Raw genomic sequence first — 18,940 nt, 5'->3', positions numbered from 1 at the left:
CCTAACACGGGGCGGGGCCTCGGGGGCGGGGTCTCGGCGGGGCGGTCGCTTTGGAGCCGCAAAGTTTGGCTGTGGCGGCAAATGGGCTTGGGCGGCTCCTAGGCGGGTGGCGGTGGTGGCCGTAGCGGTTCCTCCTGGCCCTGTTAATGTCGGGGCCAGGCCCGGGGAGGATGGCGCCCTAGAACCCGGCCTTGCTGGGGTAGGGGCGGGAGGGGACGGGGTGGGGACCGGCCATGTCGGAGGTGACCCGGAGTCTGCTGCAGCGCTGGGGCGCCAGTTTTAGGAGAGGCGCCGACTTCGACTCTTGGGGCCAGCTGGTGGAGGCGATAGACGAGTATCAGATGTGAGTGACTAACCGCGGGAGCGGGCCAGACCTGCTCCAGTCGTGCGCCTCTCCCTTGTTTCTGTCGGTGTCTCTCATCACTGTGTCTGCAGCCAAGGCTTCTCAGGGTGGGGCCCCGCAGGCACTGGGGCTGAGATCCCTCGCCACCAGCTCCGGCGAGGCTGTTCTGGGGACAACGGCTCCGCTCTCTGGGGTGACTCGCCCTCTTCCCCCTCCGCCTCCGCAGGGCCAGTTCCATTCAACAGGTAGCCCTTCTTTACTGGGGCGCCGGCCCTAGCTGGCTATCTACTTAGTTCCTTTCGACCGTCCCCAGCTCGGCAGTCAGTTTCCTTTCCTCCTTTCCTCCTCTTCTTCCAGGTTGCCCTTCCTCGATTTCCCTTTGAAATTCTCCGAGGAATACTTGTGTGTTCTCCGCCCACGTTCCAAGGATGAGTGGCCTTGCTCTGTGTGTGCCTTCCTCCTTCCATGTGTGGGAGAGGAGGGAACTGGTTGCGATTGAGGGGAGGTGGGCCCCCAGGAAGCAGCGAGGGCCAGGGATACCTCTTCAGCCAAAAGAAGGGTCTCCTCTCGCGCTCCTTCTCCACCCCTCTTTCTGGGTGAACTGTGTTTTCAGAATTCCACCTCGATTTTGTTTCGATTTCTGGGACTGTTATTTGGTAGGCTGTGAGTCCCACCCACCCCCTCGCTCGGTTGCCTTGGGTGGAGTCCTTGCAGGATGTGAATAGAAGAGAGCAAAATGTGAATTAGTGGACCACGCTCGGGAGCACCACTCCCTCCTTGGGTCCCTCCTCCTTTTCCTGTATATAATGTATAGCCGCAGGGTACAAGTGAGTACCAGTTTCTTTGAGCCACCTAAGACCGATTTCTTGCCCTTTTTGGTTTCCCCAGAAAACTTCAGGGATGTCTTAAAAAATAAAAGACAAGATTTGTATACAGAGAAAACCTTGCTTAGTTTTTTGCACATTTTACTGGACTTAAGAACTGTCTGCTAAAATGCTATTGTTTGCAAACTCGCCATTAATTATTCTTTGTTTAAAGCAAGTTATTGTTTGAGATTTCACTGAGTATGAAACCATGTATGAGTAGAATACCCCCGGCCTCCCCCACCCCCACCACACAATGATTTCTAGAAAGAATACACACTTGGTACTTGGAAGAGCTAAACTCTTATCCTCCCCTACAATAGTTTTTTTTTTTTTAATATGACTATTAAGATCATTTAAATGGGTAGATACTGACTTTGAATTGCTTGTAGTTTCAAAAAGCTCTGAAAACAACCATGCTCTGGGCCATTTTGCCATGTGTAACAACTACTAGCATTTGTTTTACACTTTCACATGATTTCATTTGCTCTTGCAATTACCCAGTGAGAATATAATTCTCATTTTACAAAATGAGGAAAACTGAAGCTCAGGTTAAACAGATTACTCAGGTCACAAGCCGATACCACTGAAATCTGCGATTTGAGAAAGAAAATCCAAATCCTGTCTCTACTACATAGTGCTTAAGATGCACTGATTAGAGTAATTTTGTAAGTGAATTAGACAAATTAGAAGATTTCTTCATTACCGGAGAGCACACCCTTACTTACTGTAGCCAATTAGACAGTAAGAGCCTGTGTATACTCATTCTGTATATTAACTAAAATTGCATAGCTTGAAATAGGAAGCCATCTCTTACTTGTGATGTGGTGAGACCTAGCAGCTGTTGACACTGGGCTGCCGACTTCACAATGGAAAGTGAAGAATACCATGTCCAATTGAAATTACAAAGGAAAATTGAATATGCAAGCTGTTTAGATTGAATTTCTAGGAACATGAAGGTGAGGGTGATAGGCACATGCAAATCCATTGTTGGACCTCAGTATTAACCATTGAACTTCCTGATTGTGGTAGTCCTCAAAAATTATTATAAAAACTGCCAGGGTCACATTTCAACAAAAACATGTAATGATTGGCTTAAATTTTGTAAACATGTAGGCTACATATAAAATGAGACCAAGAGTTTAAAATTACTTAATATATCCAGAAATGAATGCAAATTGTCTTTTTCATTTGAAATATCTGTTTGGGATGAAAGGCTGCAGCAAAAGAGACCAACTGGGGGGCCACTATAATGATGTAAACAAGAATTGACAGGATTTAGTTACTGACTGGAAATCAAGGGTGTAGAAGGAGGAAGAATCTAGGATAATTGAGATTTCTAATTGGGTAGGCAGCAATCTTTTTATAGCCATACAACATATAGGAGCTGGTTTATGGGAGGGATGTAGGGGGAGAGAGAGTACATATCTGTATTATCATAATGTCATAATACTGTAGCTTAAACAATTTCATTACTCAACAAGTAAGGATTGGGGATACAAAGATGAATAAAATTTGATTTCTGCCCTCAAAGCACTGAAAATCCAATGGAAGATTTTAGAGTAACCAGGTGTTGCAATTACAGAAGTATGAAAAGAGTAAGTTCTCCCACATTCCTTGCTATTTCCTGAACCATAGTTCTGCCTTAGGACTCTTGTATTTTTTTCTGGAACACTCTTCTCCCCGTTATCTGCTTGGATCACTTCGTCACCTCCTTCAGGTCTTTGTTCAAATATACTTAATGAGGCTTTCTCTGGCGACCCCATTTAAAATTACAAAGTCCCTTGTCCACCCCCACTGCCTCTACCTCAGTTTCACACATCCTACCCCCACCCTACTTCATTTTTTCATCTTTTTCCATGGTACTTATCACAATCGAAAATATATTTTCTGTATTTCTTTTGTTAACTGTCTCTCTCCCCACTGGAATGTAAGCTCTTTGAGGGTAGGGTATTGATGTATGTTGCAAGGTGGTGGGGAGGGGAGATGGGGCAGTGTCTATTTTGTTCTCTACTGTATATGTAGTGTACAGAGTAGTACTAGGCTATTCAAATGTCATTGATTATTTAGATATTATGTAATTATTCTATTGAATGGTTGAATTTAGGAGTATGCTATGGGAGCATTAAGGAGTTGATGCCAAAATACTATTGGAAGATTTAAATGAATTCTGTCCAAACTAAAATAGTCATCCAAAGTATTAGATGGTCAATGAAAAGTAACTGCATTTAGCTATCTGGGGATATGTGGCCACTAACTTATGGTGGAGTGGTACAGAAACTGTTGCTCAGAATCAGACATTTCACAGGATCAGTCCTGAGGTATTTATCTAGCACATGGATACTCAATAAATATCTGCTAACTGATTACAGGCTGAGGTGGGCAGATCACTTGAGGTCAGGAGTTTGAGACCATCTTGGCCAACATGGTGAAACCTCCTCTCTACTAAAATTACAAAAAATTAGCTGGGCATGGTGGTGTTTTCCTGTAGTCCCAGCTGCTCAGGAGGCTGAGGCACCAGACTCCCTCGCACCTGGTAGGTGGAGGTTGCAATGAGTGGAGATCGCGCCACTGCATTCCAGCCTGGGTGATGAAGCAAGACTCGTTTTTTAAAAAACAAACAACAAACAAATAAATATCTGCAAAGTAAATAAAAAAATCTGAAGACTAGATAATGGCCACTTGTCTTTTTTTGTTGTTGAGATGGAGTCTCTTGCCCAGGCTGGAGTGCAGTGGCACAATCTCAGCTCACTGCAACCTCCACCTCCTGGGTTCAAGCGATTCTCCTGCCTCAGCCTCCCAAGTAGCTGGGACTACAGGCTCGTGCCGCCACACCCAGCTTATTTTATTTAAAATTTTTAGTAGAGACGGGTTTTCACCATATTGGCAAGGCTGGTCTCAAACTCCTGACCTCAGGTGATCCACCTGCCTCGGCCTCCCAAAGTGCTGGGATTACAGGAGTGAGCCACCGTGCCTGGCCCCATTTGTCATTTTAGTTGTGCTTTATGTCTCTGCTACTTAAAGTATGGTCCACAGGTTGGTGATAGTCTATAAACTGTTACTGCTCTGCAGTAAGATGAGGAAAGAAATTGAGAGTAAGCATGTGGAAACTTTCTAGCAATTTTACATCTTCATGATATTTTTGAAATTGTATTGGCCTAGAACAAATTTTGGGGAAAAGTGATCCTTCGCTACAGATGGTTTGAGAAGTGCTAGTTTCTGTGTCACGGAATGCTGTGGGGTTTCCAGCAGTTACTTGTATATGTGCTTAAAGTTTGTTTAAAACTCTCCCTTGAGAATAGTCCCATTTTACTTGTAGGTACCTTTGTAGGGTGAGATGACTATCTAGAGAAGAATATTTGACAGGTTTATTTCACTTTTACTAATAGAATGTCAACTTTTATTTGCTCATTTAACATTGAGAACGTGTGGATTTCCCTCAGTGGACAAAATCAAGTGTCACTTTGTTTTAAAATGGTATACTTATTTGTGGATATAGAAAATTAATTTTTCATGTTGGCGTAAAACGTTCTTTTTAAGTCAGGGGGTGGTGGCTCAGGCCTGTAATCCCAGCACTTTGGGAGGCTGAGATGGGTGGAATGCTTTAGCTCAGGAGTTCAAGACCAGCCTCGACAACATGGTGAAACCCAGTCTCTACAAAACATACAAAAATTAGCCTGGGGTGGTGGTGCATGCCTGTGGTCCCAGCTACTGAGGAGGCTGAGGTGGGAGGATTGCTTGAGTCCTAGAGACAGAGGTTGCAGTGAGCCAAGATCATGCCACTGCACTCCAGCCTGGGCAAGTTTTTGTTGTTTTTTTCTGTCTCAAAAAAAAAGTTCTTTTATAAACAACTTTATTATATATAATTTATATACATGAAATTCATCTATTTTACATGTACAATTTAATGATTTTTTTAAGTGAAATCTATCAAGATGTGCAACCATCATTACAGATTTTAGAAAATTTCCATCATCCCCCACAAGAACCCTAGTGTTCATTTGTAGTCACTCCATATTCCCACTCCAGCCCCAGACAACTACTAATCTATATTTTGTCTCTATAGATTTGTCTTTTCCAGACATTTCATGTAATTTGAATCATGCAGTATGTGATCTTTTGTTTTTCCTTTTTTTTTTTTTTGGAGACGCAGTCTTCCTCTGTTGCGCAGGGTGGAGTGGAGTGGGATGATCTTGCTCACTGCAACCTCCGTGATTTTCGTGCCTCAGTCCCCAAGTAGATGGGATTACAGGTGCGCGCTACCATGCCTGGTTAATTTTTTTATTTTTTATAGAGACAGGGTTTCATCATGTTGGCCAGGCTGGCCTCAAACTCCTAACCTCAAGTGATCCTCCCACCTCAGCCTCCTGAAGTACTGAGATTACAGGCATGAGCCACCATGTGCTGGGTCACATATGTGATCTTTTGCATCTGGCTTCTTTCATTTAGCTTAATGTTTTTAGGTTTCATCCATGTAATAGCATGTGTCATTGGTTTTTTTTTATGGGTGTATAATACTACATTTTATGGACATACCTTATTTGGTGTATCCTTTCACTAGTTGGTAGACATTTGAATTGTTTCCACTTTTGGACTATTATTAATAATACTGCCCTGAACATTCAAATGCAAGTCTTTGCATGGACATATATTTTTATTTCTCTTGGGTAGATACCTAGGAGTGGAATTGCTGGGTCATATGATAAATTTATGTGTAACTTTTTAAGAAACTGCCAAATCATTCTCCAAACTGAGTGCATCATTTTATATTTATGCCAGCAGTGTACAAGGGTTCCAGTTTCTCGATATCACCAGCATTTATTATTGTCTTTTGGATTATAGCCATTCTAGTAGGTATATAGTATACACCTCACTGTGGTTTTAATCTGCATTTCTTTAGCGACTAATGAGGTTGAGTGTCTTTTTGTGTGCTTCCTTTCCTTCTGTAATTTATTTCAACTGTCTTTTACCCATTTTTAAATTGAGTTTCTTGTCTTTTATCTATTGAATTGTAAGTGTTCTGTATATATTCTGGATACAGTCTTTTATCAGATATATGATTTGCAAATATTTCCTCCTTTTGCGTGATTTTTTTTTTTAATTTGAGACAGAGTTTTCCTCTTGTTGCTCACACTGGAGTGCAGTGGTGCAATCTCAGCTCACTGCACCCTTTGCCTCCAGGTTCAAGCAATTCTCCTGCCTCAGCCTCCCCAGTAGCTGCGATTACAGGTGCCTGCCACCACACCTGGCTGATTTTCATGTTTTTAGTAGAGATGGGTTTCACCATGTTGGCAAGGCTGGTCTCGAACTCCTGACCTCAGGTGATCCACCTACCTTGGCTTCCCCAAGTACTGGGATTACAGACATGAGCCACTGTGCCTAGCCTTGTGTAATTTTTAATAGCAGGATTCTGTTTGAATTCAGCATCCTTCCTTTCCCTATTGCTGATTAGCATTTGAACAGGGGTTTAGAGTTACATCCTTTATTCTGACAGTGACTCTGCTTAGGTTGATGGCCACCACTGGCAAATTATATGCAGAATTACTCCAAGAAAGAAACTCATTCCACACTGTAACTTCCCTGAGTTTAGGAATGTATAGTTGCTAAGGATACAGACTATGGATTCCTCGGGAGTATACCATGTAGGTGGTGGTAGGCCAGTAAGAGTTAGAAAAGAAACCAAGTACAGAACAAAGACAATGGCTATTTACACCTTCTCCTATACAGAATCCCCAAAAAGTGGGTCTATGAATGACGTTTTAGGAAAAATACTATGAGGGTTCCAGCTTTGAGAGAAAAGAAATAAATGGATTGAAACAGTTCAACTAAGTAACACAGTGGAGCTATCTTGCAAATATTAAGTTTCTTTGTAGCTAATTCTTGCTTTACATTAAGGGGGATGCAAAACCTTTCAAAAATTGGATAGAGGCCATCAAGAATAAGGTACTTTATGCCTTATCTTTAAAGATATGATTGTGTAGAACTCCTATCAAGTACTTCTTATTTGGAAACATGAACTATCTTCTGCAGTTGGCTTGGTAGAAGATCTAGCACTTGCTACCCTTTGTATTCCTGTTCCTATTGCCAGAATAGTACAAAGTATGCTTAGGAATTTTATTTTCAAATTCTTTTGCCAGTTTTTTCCCCTGCAGCTTTTTAAAATTGAGATAAATATCACATCACATGAAATGTACCAGTTTAAAGTGTACAGTTCCATGGTTTTTAGTGTATTCACAGTGTTGTGCAACCATTCCCACTGTCTAATTCCTGAATGTTTCCATCACTCCCAAAAGAAACCCCATACCTGGTATCAGTCACTCCCAGTTCCCTCATCTCCTGGAAACCACTAATCTGCCTTTTGTCTCTGTGGACTGATCTATTCTGGACATTTCATATAAATGGAATCATAGAATGTAGCCTTTTGCATCTGGCTTTTTTCATTTAGCATGTTTTTGAGGTTCATCTGTGTTACAGCAGGTTAGTAGTACTTCACTCCTCTTTTTGACTGAATAACTTTCCATTGAATGGATATACTACATTTTGTTTATCCATTCATCAGTTGATAGACATTTTGGTTGTTTTCACTTTTGTCTGTACATTTGTGTACAGTTTTTTTGTGTAAACATACGTTTTCAGTTCTCTTGGGTATATACCTAGGATTTTGAAATTGCTGGGTTGTACAGTAACTCTATATTTAACTTTTGAGGAATGGCCACATTGTTCTCCACAGTGGCTGGTACCATTTTAAGCTCCCACCAGCATTATATGAGGGTTCCAATTTTTCACATCCTGTCAGTGCCTGTTATCTTCTGTATCTCTCCCCCGACCCCCGCCATAAGATGCAGTTCCATTTTTTAAAAAATTATACTCATTCTAGTAGGTATGAAGTGATATCTCATTGTGATTTTGATATGTGTTTTGATCATCTTTTCATGTGCTTATTGACCATTTTATGTCTTCTTTGGAGAAATATCTATTCAAATCCTTTACCCAAAATTGGTCTTTTTATAGTTGAAACCATAGTTTTATAGTTTAGTTTGTAAGAGGATTGACTTTTACAAACTAAACTATACAAGTTTTTGCTGTCTCAGAAATAGCTTTGGGTCCTCATTGTTGAGCTTGGACTAATAATATAGATCCATCCATAAAAACTCATGCAAGGCTTAGCTGCTAATTATTATTATTATTATTATTATTATTATTATTATTATTATTTGAGACGGAGTTTCACTCTTGTTGCCCAGGCTAAGTTCAATGGCATGATCTCGGCTCACCACAACCGCCGCCTCCCGGGTTCAAGCGATTCTCCTGCCTCATCCTCCCAAGTAGCTGGGATTACAGGCATGCGCCATCACACCCGGCTAATTTTTTGTATTTTTAGTAGAAACAGGATTTCTCCATGTTGGTCAGGCTGGTCTCGAACTCCTGACCTCAGTTGATCCACTCACCTTGGCCTCCCAAAGTGCTGGGATTACAGGTGTGAGCCACCATGCCTTGTCACCTAGCTGCTATTTTTAAGTATAATGATAATTGGACAGACAATGATTTCTGTTGCTGATTGGTGGATAATTTTCTTTATTTTCCATGGAAACATGTTTTCAAAAGTATATTTTGATAATAGGATGGATTATTATCACTTTCTCATTGCTGTAATTTGAATTGGGATTAATTTTACTAGCAAATTAATGATAGACTGATAAAGTATCTCTGGTTGGTATTATCATTGCTGCTCCCTAGAAGTGTTTAAGCAGAATCTGGACAACTACTTACTGGCTTATTATAGAAGAAAGTCATGCATACTAAAGAAAGTTGGATTAGATACCCTTTGAGATTCTTTCCAGCTCTGTTTTTACTGCCTAGAACTGAAGTTTGTCCCAGTGAAATGCTTTGGAAAATATTCTATCTTATTTTCATCATCATTGTATAAAGAGTTTGGTGTTTTTTTTGAGAAGCATTTGAATCTTAATGTAGATTTATATTTTTAAAACTGGACAAAATATAATTGTACTTCACATTGTTAAAAAGCTTTAAATTGTTGCAACTTGTTGCAGTAGTTTGCTTTCCTTCCATTCTAAAGAATGTGTGTATTCTTCTTACAGTTTAGCAAGACATCTACAAAAGGAGGCCCAAGCGCAACACAATAATTCTGAATTCACAGAAGAACAAAAGGTACCTTAAAATAATCTCTAGATACACCAGATTCCAAATGAAAAGTGTTGTGTCTTTTGAGTTCATTAAGCAAAACAAAAAATAACAAAACAAAAAGAAAAAACTGTTATACTTAAGTAAAAAGAATGATATTGATTATGCTTTGCCTAACATTAAATGATTAGAGATACCATGGTTTTGCTTAGCCATTTAGGCATTGTTTAACTTTAGTGGAGACCATCCATGCTTTCGCTGAAGATGGTGAGAACCCAATCCACACTTTGGTGAAGATTGAGGAAACCCAGAGACTGGAGTGTGTCTAGGGTCACTTGGGAAAATAGAAAGATTGTGGGTAATTGTATTTCACCTCAACATTTATTTGACTCTGAGCTTTCATAACTCCTTATCTACCTCCTCTCAGAACAAACAAATACTCTCAAAAAAGAAAAGACCAAGACAAACAAAAACACCTCTCCACTGAAAAAAATTAGTTCAAGTCAAGAATTTGGCATAAAAATCCATCTGCAAAATAAATGCATAAGGTTGCAAAATGTTTCCATGGTGCCTTTTCTCCTTGAATTAAATTTTTTGTGTGTCAAGTTGATTCTCTAGACTGTTAGTGATTATGAAAAACGGGCTACTGAAGTTTTAAAAGAGTGAGAAGAAATGGGAGGAAACAACTCCCATTTTCTCTTGGCTCAGAGTATCTAGTATTAAGTCAATGTTTAATCTTGCAGATAATGAAAAAAAATGTGTCAGTCTATCCCCATCTCTCAAGAAAAGACAGTGTGAACACTGTGGTGACTTAATTTGCTCTTGCTTATTCTTTCTGTACAGAGGGAGTGGTAATGATTTTTTGCACACTTTTACAGTAAGCCTAACAACATTCATTTTAGTCTATTCTTCCATGTTCATTTGACTCTTATTTATAGGAATTTGGGAAGAAAAAGCCCCCAAAGATTAGGGTTAGCCATATTTCTTGCACAAATTAGTATATTTGCATTTTTAAAATATTTAGGATCTACTTTATCTAATGTACTTTTTAATTTTATATTTAAAAAAAAATCACATTACTACAATTTAAAAGAATATACATATATACTTTTTCTGGCTGGGTGCGGTGGCTCATGCCTGTAATCCCAGCACTTTGGGAGGCTGAAGCAGGCAGATCACTTGAGGTCAGATGTTCGAGGCCAGCCTGGCCAACGTGGTGAAACCCTATCTGTATTAAAAATACAAAAATTAGCTGGGCATAGTAGTGCATGCCTGTAATCCCAGCTTCTAGGGAGGCTGAAGCAGGAGAATCACTTGAACCCGGAAGGTGGAAGTCGCAATGAGCTGAGATAGGACCACTGCACTCTACCCTGAGTGACAAAGCAAGACTCTATTTAGAAAATAAATAAATTTAAAAGAATAAAAGAATATATATATTTTTCTTAATAGTTCCTAATAGGCATAATAGATATGAGGAGTCTTAGGATTTTAACCCTGGAAAATAATGACCACTGCGGAAATGACTAATTTGCTTAAGGAAAGGAGCCTCTGTAAAATGTGTGAAATTTCTCTAGGAATTGATTAGGAAATGATCAGCTGGCATCACAGAATTGAAAGTTACAGTACCTAAATTTTGATAAACAGAATCTCAGATATCCACATATATGAATTAATAGCTAACAGAATGTGTTATGAATATGGAAACAATGAAAACGTAGGGAATTTAAAAATGTTTAATGTTTAATCACCTGTTTGAGTTACTTACATCCTGTTTTCAACATATATTGCTGAAGTATAGGACTTCTGAGCCACATGACCTCAAATATAAAGTGATTTGACCTAAAACATGCTAAAAATTATATTTAAAAAAATACTGCTGGGCACAGTGGCACATGCCTGTAATCTCAGCACTTTAGGAGGTTGTGTCGGGAGGATTGCTTTAGCCCAGGAGTTCAAGACCAGCCTGGGCAACATGGTGAAACCCCATCTCTACTAAAAGTACAAACATTAGCCATGCATGGTGGTGTAAGCCTGGAGTCCCGGCTACTTGGGAGGCTGAGGTGGGAGGATCACCTGAACTCGGGTGGAGCTGAGATCATGCCACTGCACTCCAGCCTGGGTGACACAGCGAGACCCTGTCTCAAGAAAAAGAAAAAATCAAGACATGGAGCCTTATCATATGATGATTACACTGAGAAAAAAAATTAAGTTTTTCTTAATTTTCTTTAACTTTCTAAGGCTGAAGCTGGTGTTTGATAATGCTATTTAGTTTTAAATTTGTAGCTATTCCTTAGCAGCCACATGGCTACTGTCTTTTTTCAGCTTATCTTTGGTTGCAAAGACCCACAGATCTCATATCCCAAAAAGACCAGGAGGCTGCATGACCTAGAGGAGAGAGCTGAGATCTGGAGTCAGAAGATTGGAAGTCTTGCATTCTTTGTCTGGCTGTGGCCTTAATTTTCTTATGTATGAAATGAACGATTAGAGAACGCTAAGTGATTTTGAGAGTATCCCTGAATCTTCTCGTATCCTCTACTGTGAAGTGTTCTGTACCTCCTCCTTTCCTGGAGGCCTGATTTTTGAGGCATCTATTATTTATGATACCTGCCTAGGAGGCATTTTGTGGCTGCCAGTTGTGACTACAGAGAGAGCTTGTGTTTGCCTGCCTATTCTTTGGGCTTGGAGAAGGAACCCCAAATCACTCTTTACTACATTGTGAATATAAGGCAAGTTGTATGCCTTTAAAAGTTTAATTTTCTTTAAAACTGCAAGTAAAACATTCATAGCAGGCCAAAAAAAGTCATACTGACATGTCTGCCTTATTTCAGTGTTACATGAGGAGGAAGTTTTCAGAGGCTTTAAGTTAATAAATGATTAGAAAACAAAGATGTTCCGGGTGTATTCTAGGGAACATTGGTTCTGAAAAATTAATAGGTGTTATTTGAGCAGATAGAGTTTGTGACTTCTTGGAGTCTTTAGTATGTGCATGTGTATGTTGAATATTTTAAAGAGTTTGGACAGGTAGTATTTTAAAATTTATTTGCTTTTGGAAGTCTCCCTATCCCTTCAAAGAACATTTCATTGAGTCTAGTGTTCTGAAACATATTATGGGAAATTTTGATATAAACTGGTGGATCTGCAAAATTAATTAAATGGCAGACCTAGCATGCAGGCCAAAGGAGAAAAAACTCGATTGTGTTTTCTTCAAGAGGAAAATGGAGAATGTTCTTTACATTATGCTAAGCAAAATTGTTCTTTATGATTTTTATTTTGAATTGTAATTTTTATGCTTTTACTATTTTTAATGTTTTTGTAGCAGTGACAAATTTTAGAATTATGCCAACCATTTAATAGTTTGTAGAACTTTGAAAGAATATATTTTTTTTAAAGCCAACCATATTTATGAAACTTGTTACTGCCTAGTGCACAGTGAGCTCTTAAAAATATTCGATGGGCTGGGCGTGGTGGCTCACACCTGTAATCCCAGCACTTTGGGAGGCTGAGGCAGATGAATCACCTGAGGTTGAGAGTTGTAGACCAGCCTGATCAACATGGAGAAACCCTGTCTCTACTAAAAATGCAAAATTAGCCAGGCATGATGGTGCACACCTGTAATCCTAGCTACTCGGGAGGCGGAGGCAGGAGAATCGCTTGAATCCGGGAGGTGGAGGTTGCGGTGACCCAAGATCATGCCATTGCACTCCAGCCTGGGCAACAAGAGCAAAACTCCATCTCAAAAAAAAAATTTTTTTTTGATGAATAAATGATATTCGGTGTCTTAGGTTATTGATATTTATTTGCATATTATTGTTATGTAGGACAAGATTCTGATTTTTTAGATAAATTCTCATTTTTGAGAGAATAACTTACATTCATTTTCACAATATTTATTTTAAGTCTAATGAGCTCTAAAGCAGAACTACTGATCTCTAAACTTTATTAATTGATGATAAATAGTATGAAAACTTCATTTTTTTTTATTCTTAATATTCTCAGAGATTTCTGGTGTAAAATAAAATTCATGATACTTATTTGATTCTCTTTTATGATTAGTTCGTTTTATTATTTCATATGATTAGCTTTTATTTCATTTCCTGATAGTTTTGTCATTATAACAACAGGGCTTAGTAGCCAATGAATAGCTGCCAAAAGCCTTCATTCCACTGAATTCCTTACTTTGGTGTAGTAGATTTTCTCAAGTAAGTTTCTGGACAGAATAGAATATCCTGTCTCATGATGCTTAGAAAGTGTTTCCCTGTTTTGAGTCAATTTGTTGGTAATGAGAATTCCAGCACTATATGCTTGCTTTATATTTTATAAGGCTCCCCTTTCCACCTTTACCACCCTTTCTTCTCCCCAGTTCTACCCCCATCACCTCCAGCTCCCAGCTAGACAGTAGATTACTGGCTGTTTGAATCTAAAAAAATAAGTCTGGATTGAGTGAGAGTATACTACTTTATTTGTATTTTTAAACCTATTTTTTTATTATATAGAGTGAATACATTTTAGCAAAATTAACTTAGCTTTTTAATTGTCCATTTTTTTCCGTCTTTTCCTTTGATTTTTTGAGCTGTCAATTTTCCTAGCAATGACAAGATTAAACAGCCAGTATTTTGAGAATGAATGTTTTCCATTTTTATACCATATTGGATATGAGCAGTTAATTTGAGTGAAGTGCTAATAATTCAAGTCTTAATTGTCAATACATATTGTCTGACACATGTGAACTTGTGCCTAATCATTTTTCTGAGTCATCTATTTCTAAGAAAAGTGAAACAATTAGAGTAGCAAGCACTTGATTTTGATATCAATACATTCTACATGTTTTAAAAGTTAATGCAATAGCTGAAATGATAGTGTTCCACTCCCTTTTTAATACTGAGGTTGGGTGTGGTCCCTTAAAATAGTTATGAATAATGCCAATTGAGGTATTTTGCCATAGTTCAGTAGATTTCTGTATATAAAGCTGTTGCTTCTGCTTCAAGAAATATTTAAATTTAACATAGATTATTAGTGGACTCATAGTTGTTAAACTATAACAATTTACCTTAAATGTTAAAAGCATGAAATCACATGGATTTTATAGTAAAGAAAGGAAAAGAAGTTAATTAATGTTTTAAAAGACTTAGTAATTGATTTATCTCAATACAGACAAAATTCTTTTTAAAAATCAGTTTTTAAAGAACATAAAAGTATAGCTAAATGGTATTGATATAAATGTATTGTTTTCTTGTATATATAACTGTCTTGCATAGACGGCTTTGCTGGTCTACTGCCATAGCACCCTGAGTGCGCCCCATCTCTTATGCTCTCGGAAGCTAAGCAGGGTCAGCCCTGATTAGTACTTGGATAGCAGAAAGCATTGATGCCTAGGGAAGTTACTTAACCTCTCTAGGCTTCAGTTTTCACACCTTTAAAATGATCGTATCTAACTCACAGAGTTATAGTGAGGATTAAATGAATTAATGTTTGTAAATCACTTGGGAGGGCCTGTCACTTAGTAAGTGCTCAGTAGTTGTTAGCCATTACTATTACTATTATACTTGTGTTTAGAATTATTTACTAGTTTTCTTAGAATTGAGTGGCATATTTGAACAACAATAATTTGAGGATATTGGATTTTATGTAGAAAAGGCTTTTGCTGGTTACTATGCAACAGTTGTTTGACAGAATGAGTAAATCTATGAATACACAAAATCTTTTGCAGTTATAATATAAATGCAATTTTCAAATATAATCTTTAAATTTTCAGAATAAAGTTAGGCATCTTCTAAACTCTTAAATTGGGATTAAAAAGAATTTTTAAAGATTGTGGAGATGGTTAAATATTGTCACTTGTTCTTCGGCTTTGAGTAATATCTTGATCAGTAGTGGTTTATTTTGTGAGTTGTAGCAGCTGTTTATTGTAGATGCAGTAGTTGTATAGTGCCCACTTGCGTAAGTGCTAGGGGCCAGCACAGCACTTGTTACTCCTCTTTGCTCCTTATTTATCTTCCAAAGAAAATTGACAAAAGAGAAAGTCCAATTTACTAAACTTTTGCAAGTTATCAATACATTTAGAAAAACATGCTTTTTTTCCTTCCCAGAATATTTCATCGTGCAGGCATTACAGACATTGTGCATAAATACTTTTATGATCTGGATTTATTCCTAATAAAAACTTAAGAAATACTGCTTTTGGAAGGACTTAAAAGGCTTGATGGGCATAATTCAGCTGCCTGCCCTGATATATGTTTCTTATATGAATCTCTTCCCTTTAATTTCCACCCTAGTTATTTGCATTTTTGTTCTGATTACTATTTACCTGGACAATTGAAATAAGCTGATTGATTTTGCCTTTAGTCTTTGCCCTTTTCTACTTCAACCTATGTATAGTTTTATCACAATAGTGTTCTTTTTTTTGAGATAGAGTCTCACTCTGTTACCCAAGCTGTAATGCAGTGGTGTGATTTCGGCTGACTGCAACCTCCGCTTCCCAGGTTCAAGTGATTCTCCTGCCTTAGCCTCCCCAGTAGCTGGACTACAGACATGTGCAACCATGCCTGCAGGCCTGGCTAATTTTTCTATTTTTAGTAGGGGCAGGGTTTCACCATGTCGGCCAGGCTGATCTCGAACTCCAGACCTCAAGTGATCTGCCTGCCTTGTCCTCCCAAAGTGCTGGAATTACAAGCGGAAGCCACTGTACCTGGCCATGATAGTCTTCTTAAAGGGCAGATCTGAAAGAGATGTTTATGTTATTAAAACAAAACAAAACGCCTTCTGTGTAACTTACTGCTAAAGTAATCACACATTCCTCAGCTAGTTATTGAAGGTCCACTTCAGAATGACAGCCCCCTTCTCCCAACTTTACTTTTCCCTCTGCTTTCAGTTTGAGACTTTAGATGTTTGAACGATGACAATTTTCTAAACTCTTTAATTTTAGAAATTCTCCTGGTCTTTGGGGCTTGATTCCTAATACTGACCTTGTTCTGTTTCATTAGGTCCTATAATGGCTTACTTTGCTAAGGCTCATACAATCAAATGTCTGCTTTATTTTACAGTGATTCTGAAGGTGTCTTATCTCTCCTAATACAACATGAGCTTATTAAAGGCAAAGAATATCTATGCCCTATCATTAATATCCATTTTATAGCTCATATTATATAAAACAGATCCGACTATAAAATTTACCACCATTTATCACAAATATCAATTTTGCTTAGTGTTGCCTATGTATTTAATTAAACAAGTTGGTGTTGGACTTAAGTCAAAATTATACCATTGTGTTAACTTTCAGATATTTTTAAGTCTTTTAAAAGATTAATTTTAGGCTTTATGGAGAAGAAAAGGTGAAGCTTAGGGTAGCAGATATCAGGCAGCCGTTTAAATAATATCTACAGCTGTCATCAAAGCAAAGTTGATTTAGAATTAGTTGTGGCACATTAGGTCGGGAGAATATATGCTCACCTTCTTTCCCTCATCCCAACCCTTTAATTTCTTTTCTCTAATGTCTAAAAGATGCTAGAAAAAAATAAAATGTAACTTATTTAAGAGAATTATGGATCTTGTATTAATAAAAATTAACTTGATTTGAACTAACAGTTATGATAATTTTGGTATTTATAGCTTTTTTTTCCCTTCTATAGAAAACCATAGGCAAAATTGCAACATGCTTGGAATTGCGAAGTGCAGCTTTACAGGTAAGGATTTTTTTCCCCTCTCTAATACAAGGAAAATAAATTATTCTGCATTATTATGGTAAAACATTAGACATTCATGCCAAAAGTAGTATTGTCTCAGAAGTGTTTTATAACAATATTTATTAAATTCATACTTTTTTAGTTCATACTTTGTCAACTGTAAAATAAAAGATATGACTCAACTTTTTCTCTTATTTTTGGCCTGAGTGTTCCAAAAATAAACAAAAACCAGTTTGAGACTTTTTATTTTCTACCTTGAAAGCAAGGAATAGATTACTTTAGAATATTTGGTTCTTGCTGCTTTAAAAGGTGCAGTGAAATCTTTGTAGTGAAAAGATGTAATATGCTTATTTTAAATTTAGTCCACACAGTCTCAAGAAGAATTTAAACTGGAGGACCTGAAGAAGCTAGAACCAAGTAAGTTTATGTTTATATTTTTTTGTGATACTCCTTTGGAAAAATAATCTATCATAGATGTTAAGCCTATTTAACAAAGATGCTGATTTAATTTATTTCTGTTAATATCTAGTCCTATGTGATTTTTTGTGGGTGCTTTTGTTACTTCTATAATATTTATAGTAATTTTTTATTTTTGGAGTTCACCTTCGTTATAGAATATATGAGGTTGTACCTCATCTAAATATGTATTAGCCTTTATTTTGTCTTATTCACTTTAATAAAAGCAAAATTACTTTGGTAAACATTTGCAATAGCATCTAGTAGAGAATATAAAGCTTTAGTCATTGATGCCACTTACACACTACATGTCACTGAAAACTACAGGACTGGAGGATGGACTCCTGTCCTCCAGTGATCCATCTACCTCAGCCTCCCAAAGTACCGGGACTACAGGCATGTGCCACCGTGCTGGCCACAAAAATATTTTTTCTTTACGTCCTTATTCTATCAATGTTTTCTATTTTTAAAAGTTTTAATTTTTTTTTTTTGGTTTTACTTTTTAAACTTTTTTGTTAAGAACTAAGAAACATATACATTAGCCTAGGACTACACAGGGTCAGGATCATCAATATCACTGTCTTCCACCTCCACATCTTGTCCTACTGGAAGATCTTCTGGGACAGTAACACACATGGAGCTGTCATTTCCTATGAAACAGTGCCTTCTGGATACCTCCTGAAAGACCTGCCTGAGGCTGTTTTATAATCAACTTTTTTGGAGGGAGGCTGAGGTGGGCAGATCACCTGAGGTCAGGAGTTCGAGACCAGCCTGGCCAACATGGCGAAATCCTGTCTCTACTCAAAATAAAAAATTAGCCAAGTGTGGCAGCTCATGCCTGTAATCCTAGCTACTCAGGAGGCTGAGGCAGGAGAATTGCTTGAACCTGGGAGGTGGATGTTGCAGTGAGGTGAAATCATAGTATTGCACTCTAGCCTGGGTGACAGAGTGAGGCTAAAGTACACTCTAAAATAATGACAAAAAGTATAGTAAGTATAGTAAGTTCTATGTAAACAATATACTATAAAAAGTATAGTATAGTATATACTAGGCAGTTGGAATTTTTCAGCTCCATTATAATCTTATGGAACCACTGTCATATGTGGTCTATCGCTGACTGAAACATTATTATGTGGTACATGGCTGATTATAATAATTTTTTAAGACTCAGAATGCTAGGACTCAGTATAATAAATTTTATCATAAAAGAAATATGAGAATTATAACCTTGCTACTACAAACTATCAGTTTGATGGGATTGAGAGGAAATCTCAGGACAGAGAATAAAATGTACTTAAGTATCTCTAACTGGGCATCTTATATACAACTTTTTTTTTTTTTTTTTGAAACAGAGTATCATTCTTGCCCAGGCTGCATTGCAGTGGCATGATCATGGTTCACTGCAGCTTGACCTCCCGGGCTCGAGTGATCCTCCTACCTCAGCCTCTTGAGTAGCT

General features: G+C 38.0%; 1 protein-coding gene across 1 annotated transcript in view; it reads left to right on the top strand.

Annotated features, from left to right (window-relative positions):
* Positions 1–59: 59 nt before the first annotated feature.
* The window catches only part of AIDA (axin interactor, dorsalization associated), a 39,874-nt gene continuing 20,993 nt past the window's right edge, over positions 60–18,940 (top strand). The window contains exons 1-4 of the mRNA XM_012459726.2: positions 60–343; positions 9,306–9,375; positions 16,974–17,027; positions 17,390–17,444. Coding sequence (XP_012315149.1) covers positions 234–343; positions 9,306–9,375; positions 16,974–17,027; positions 17,390–17,444 — 289 coding nt within the window. The 5' untranslated portion in view covers positions 60–233. The remainder of the gene's footprint in view (positions 344–9,305; positions 9,376–16,973; positions 17,028–17,389; positions 17,445–18,940) is intronic.

Source organism: Aotus nancymaae, unplaced genomic scaffold, assembly GCF_030222135.1.
Source record: "Aotus nancymaae isolate 86718 unplaced genomic scaffold, 86718_ANA_hifiasm-v0.15.2.pri h1tg000032l_0, whole genome shotgun sequence".
Classification (NCBI taxonomy): Eukaryota; Metazoa; Chordata; class Mammalia; order Primates; family Aotidae; genus Aotus; species Aotus nancymaae.
Note: the sequence above shows the minus strand (reverse complement) of the source record. Positions and strands in the feature narration are given on the sequence as shown.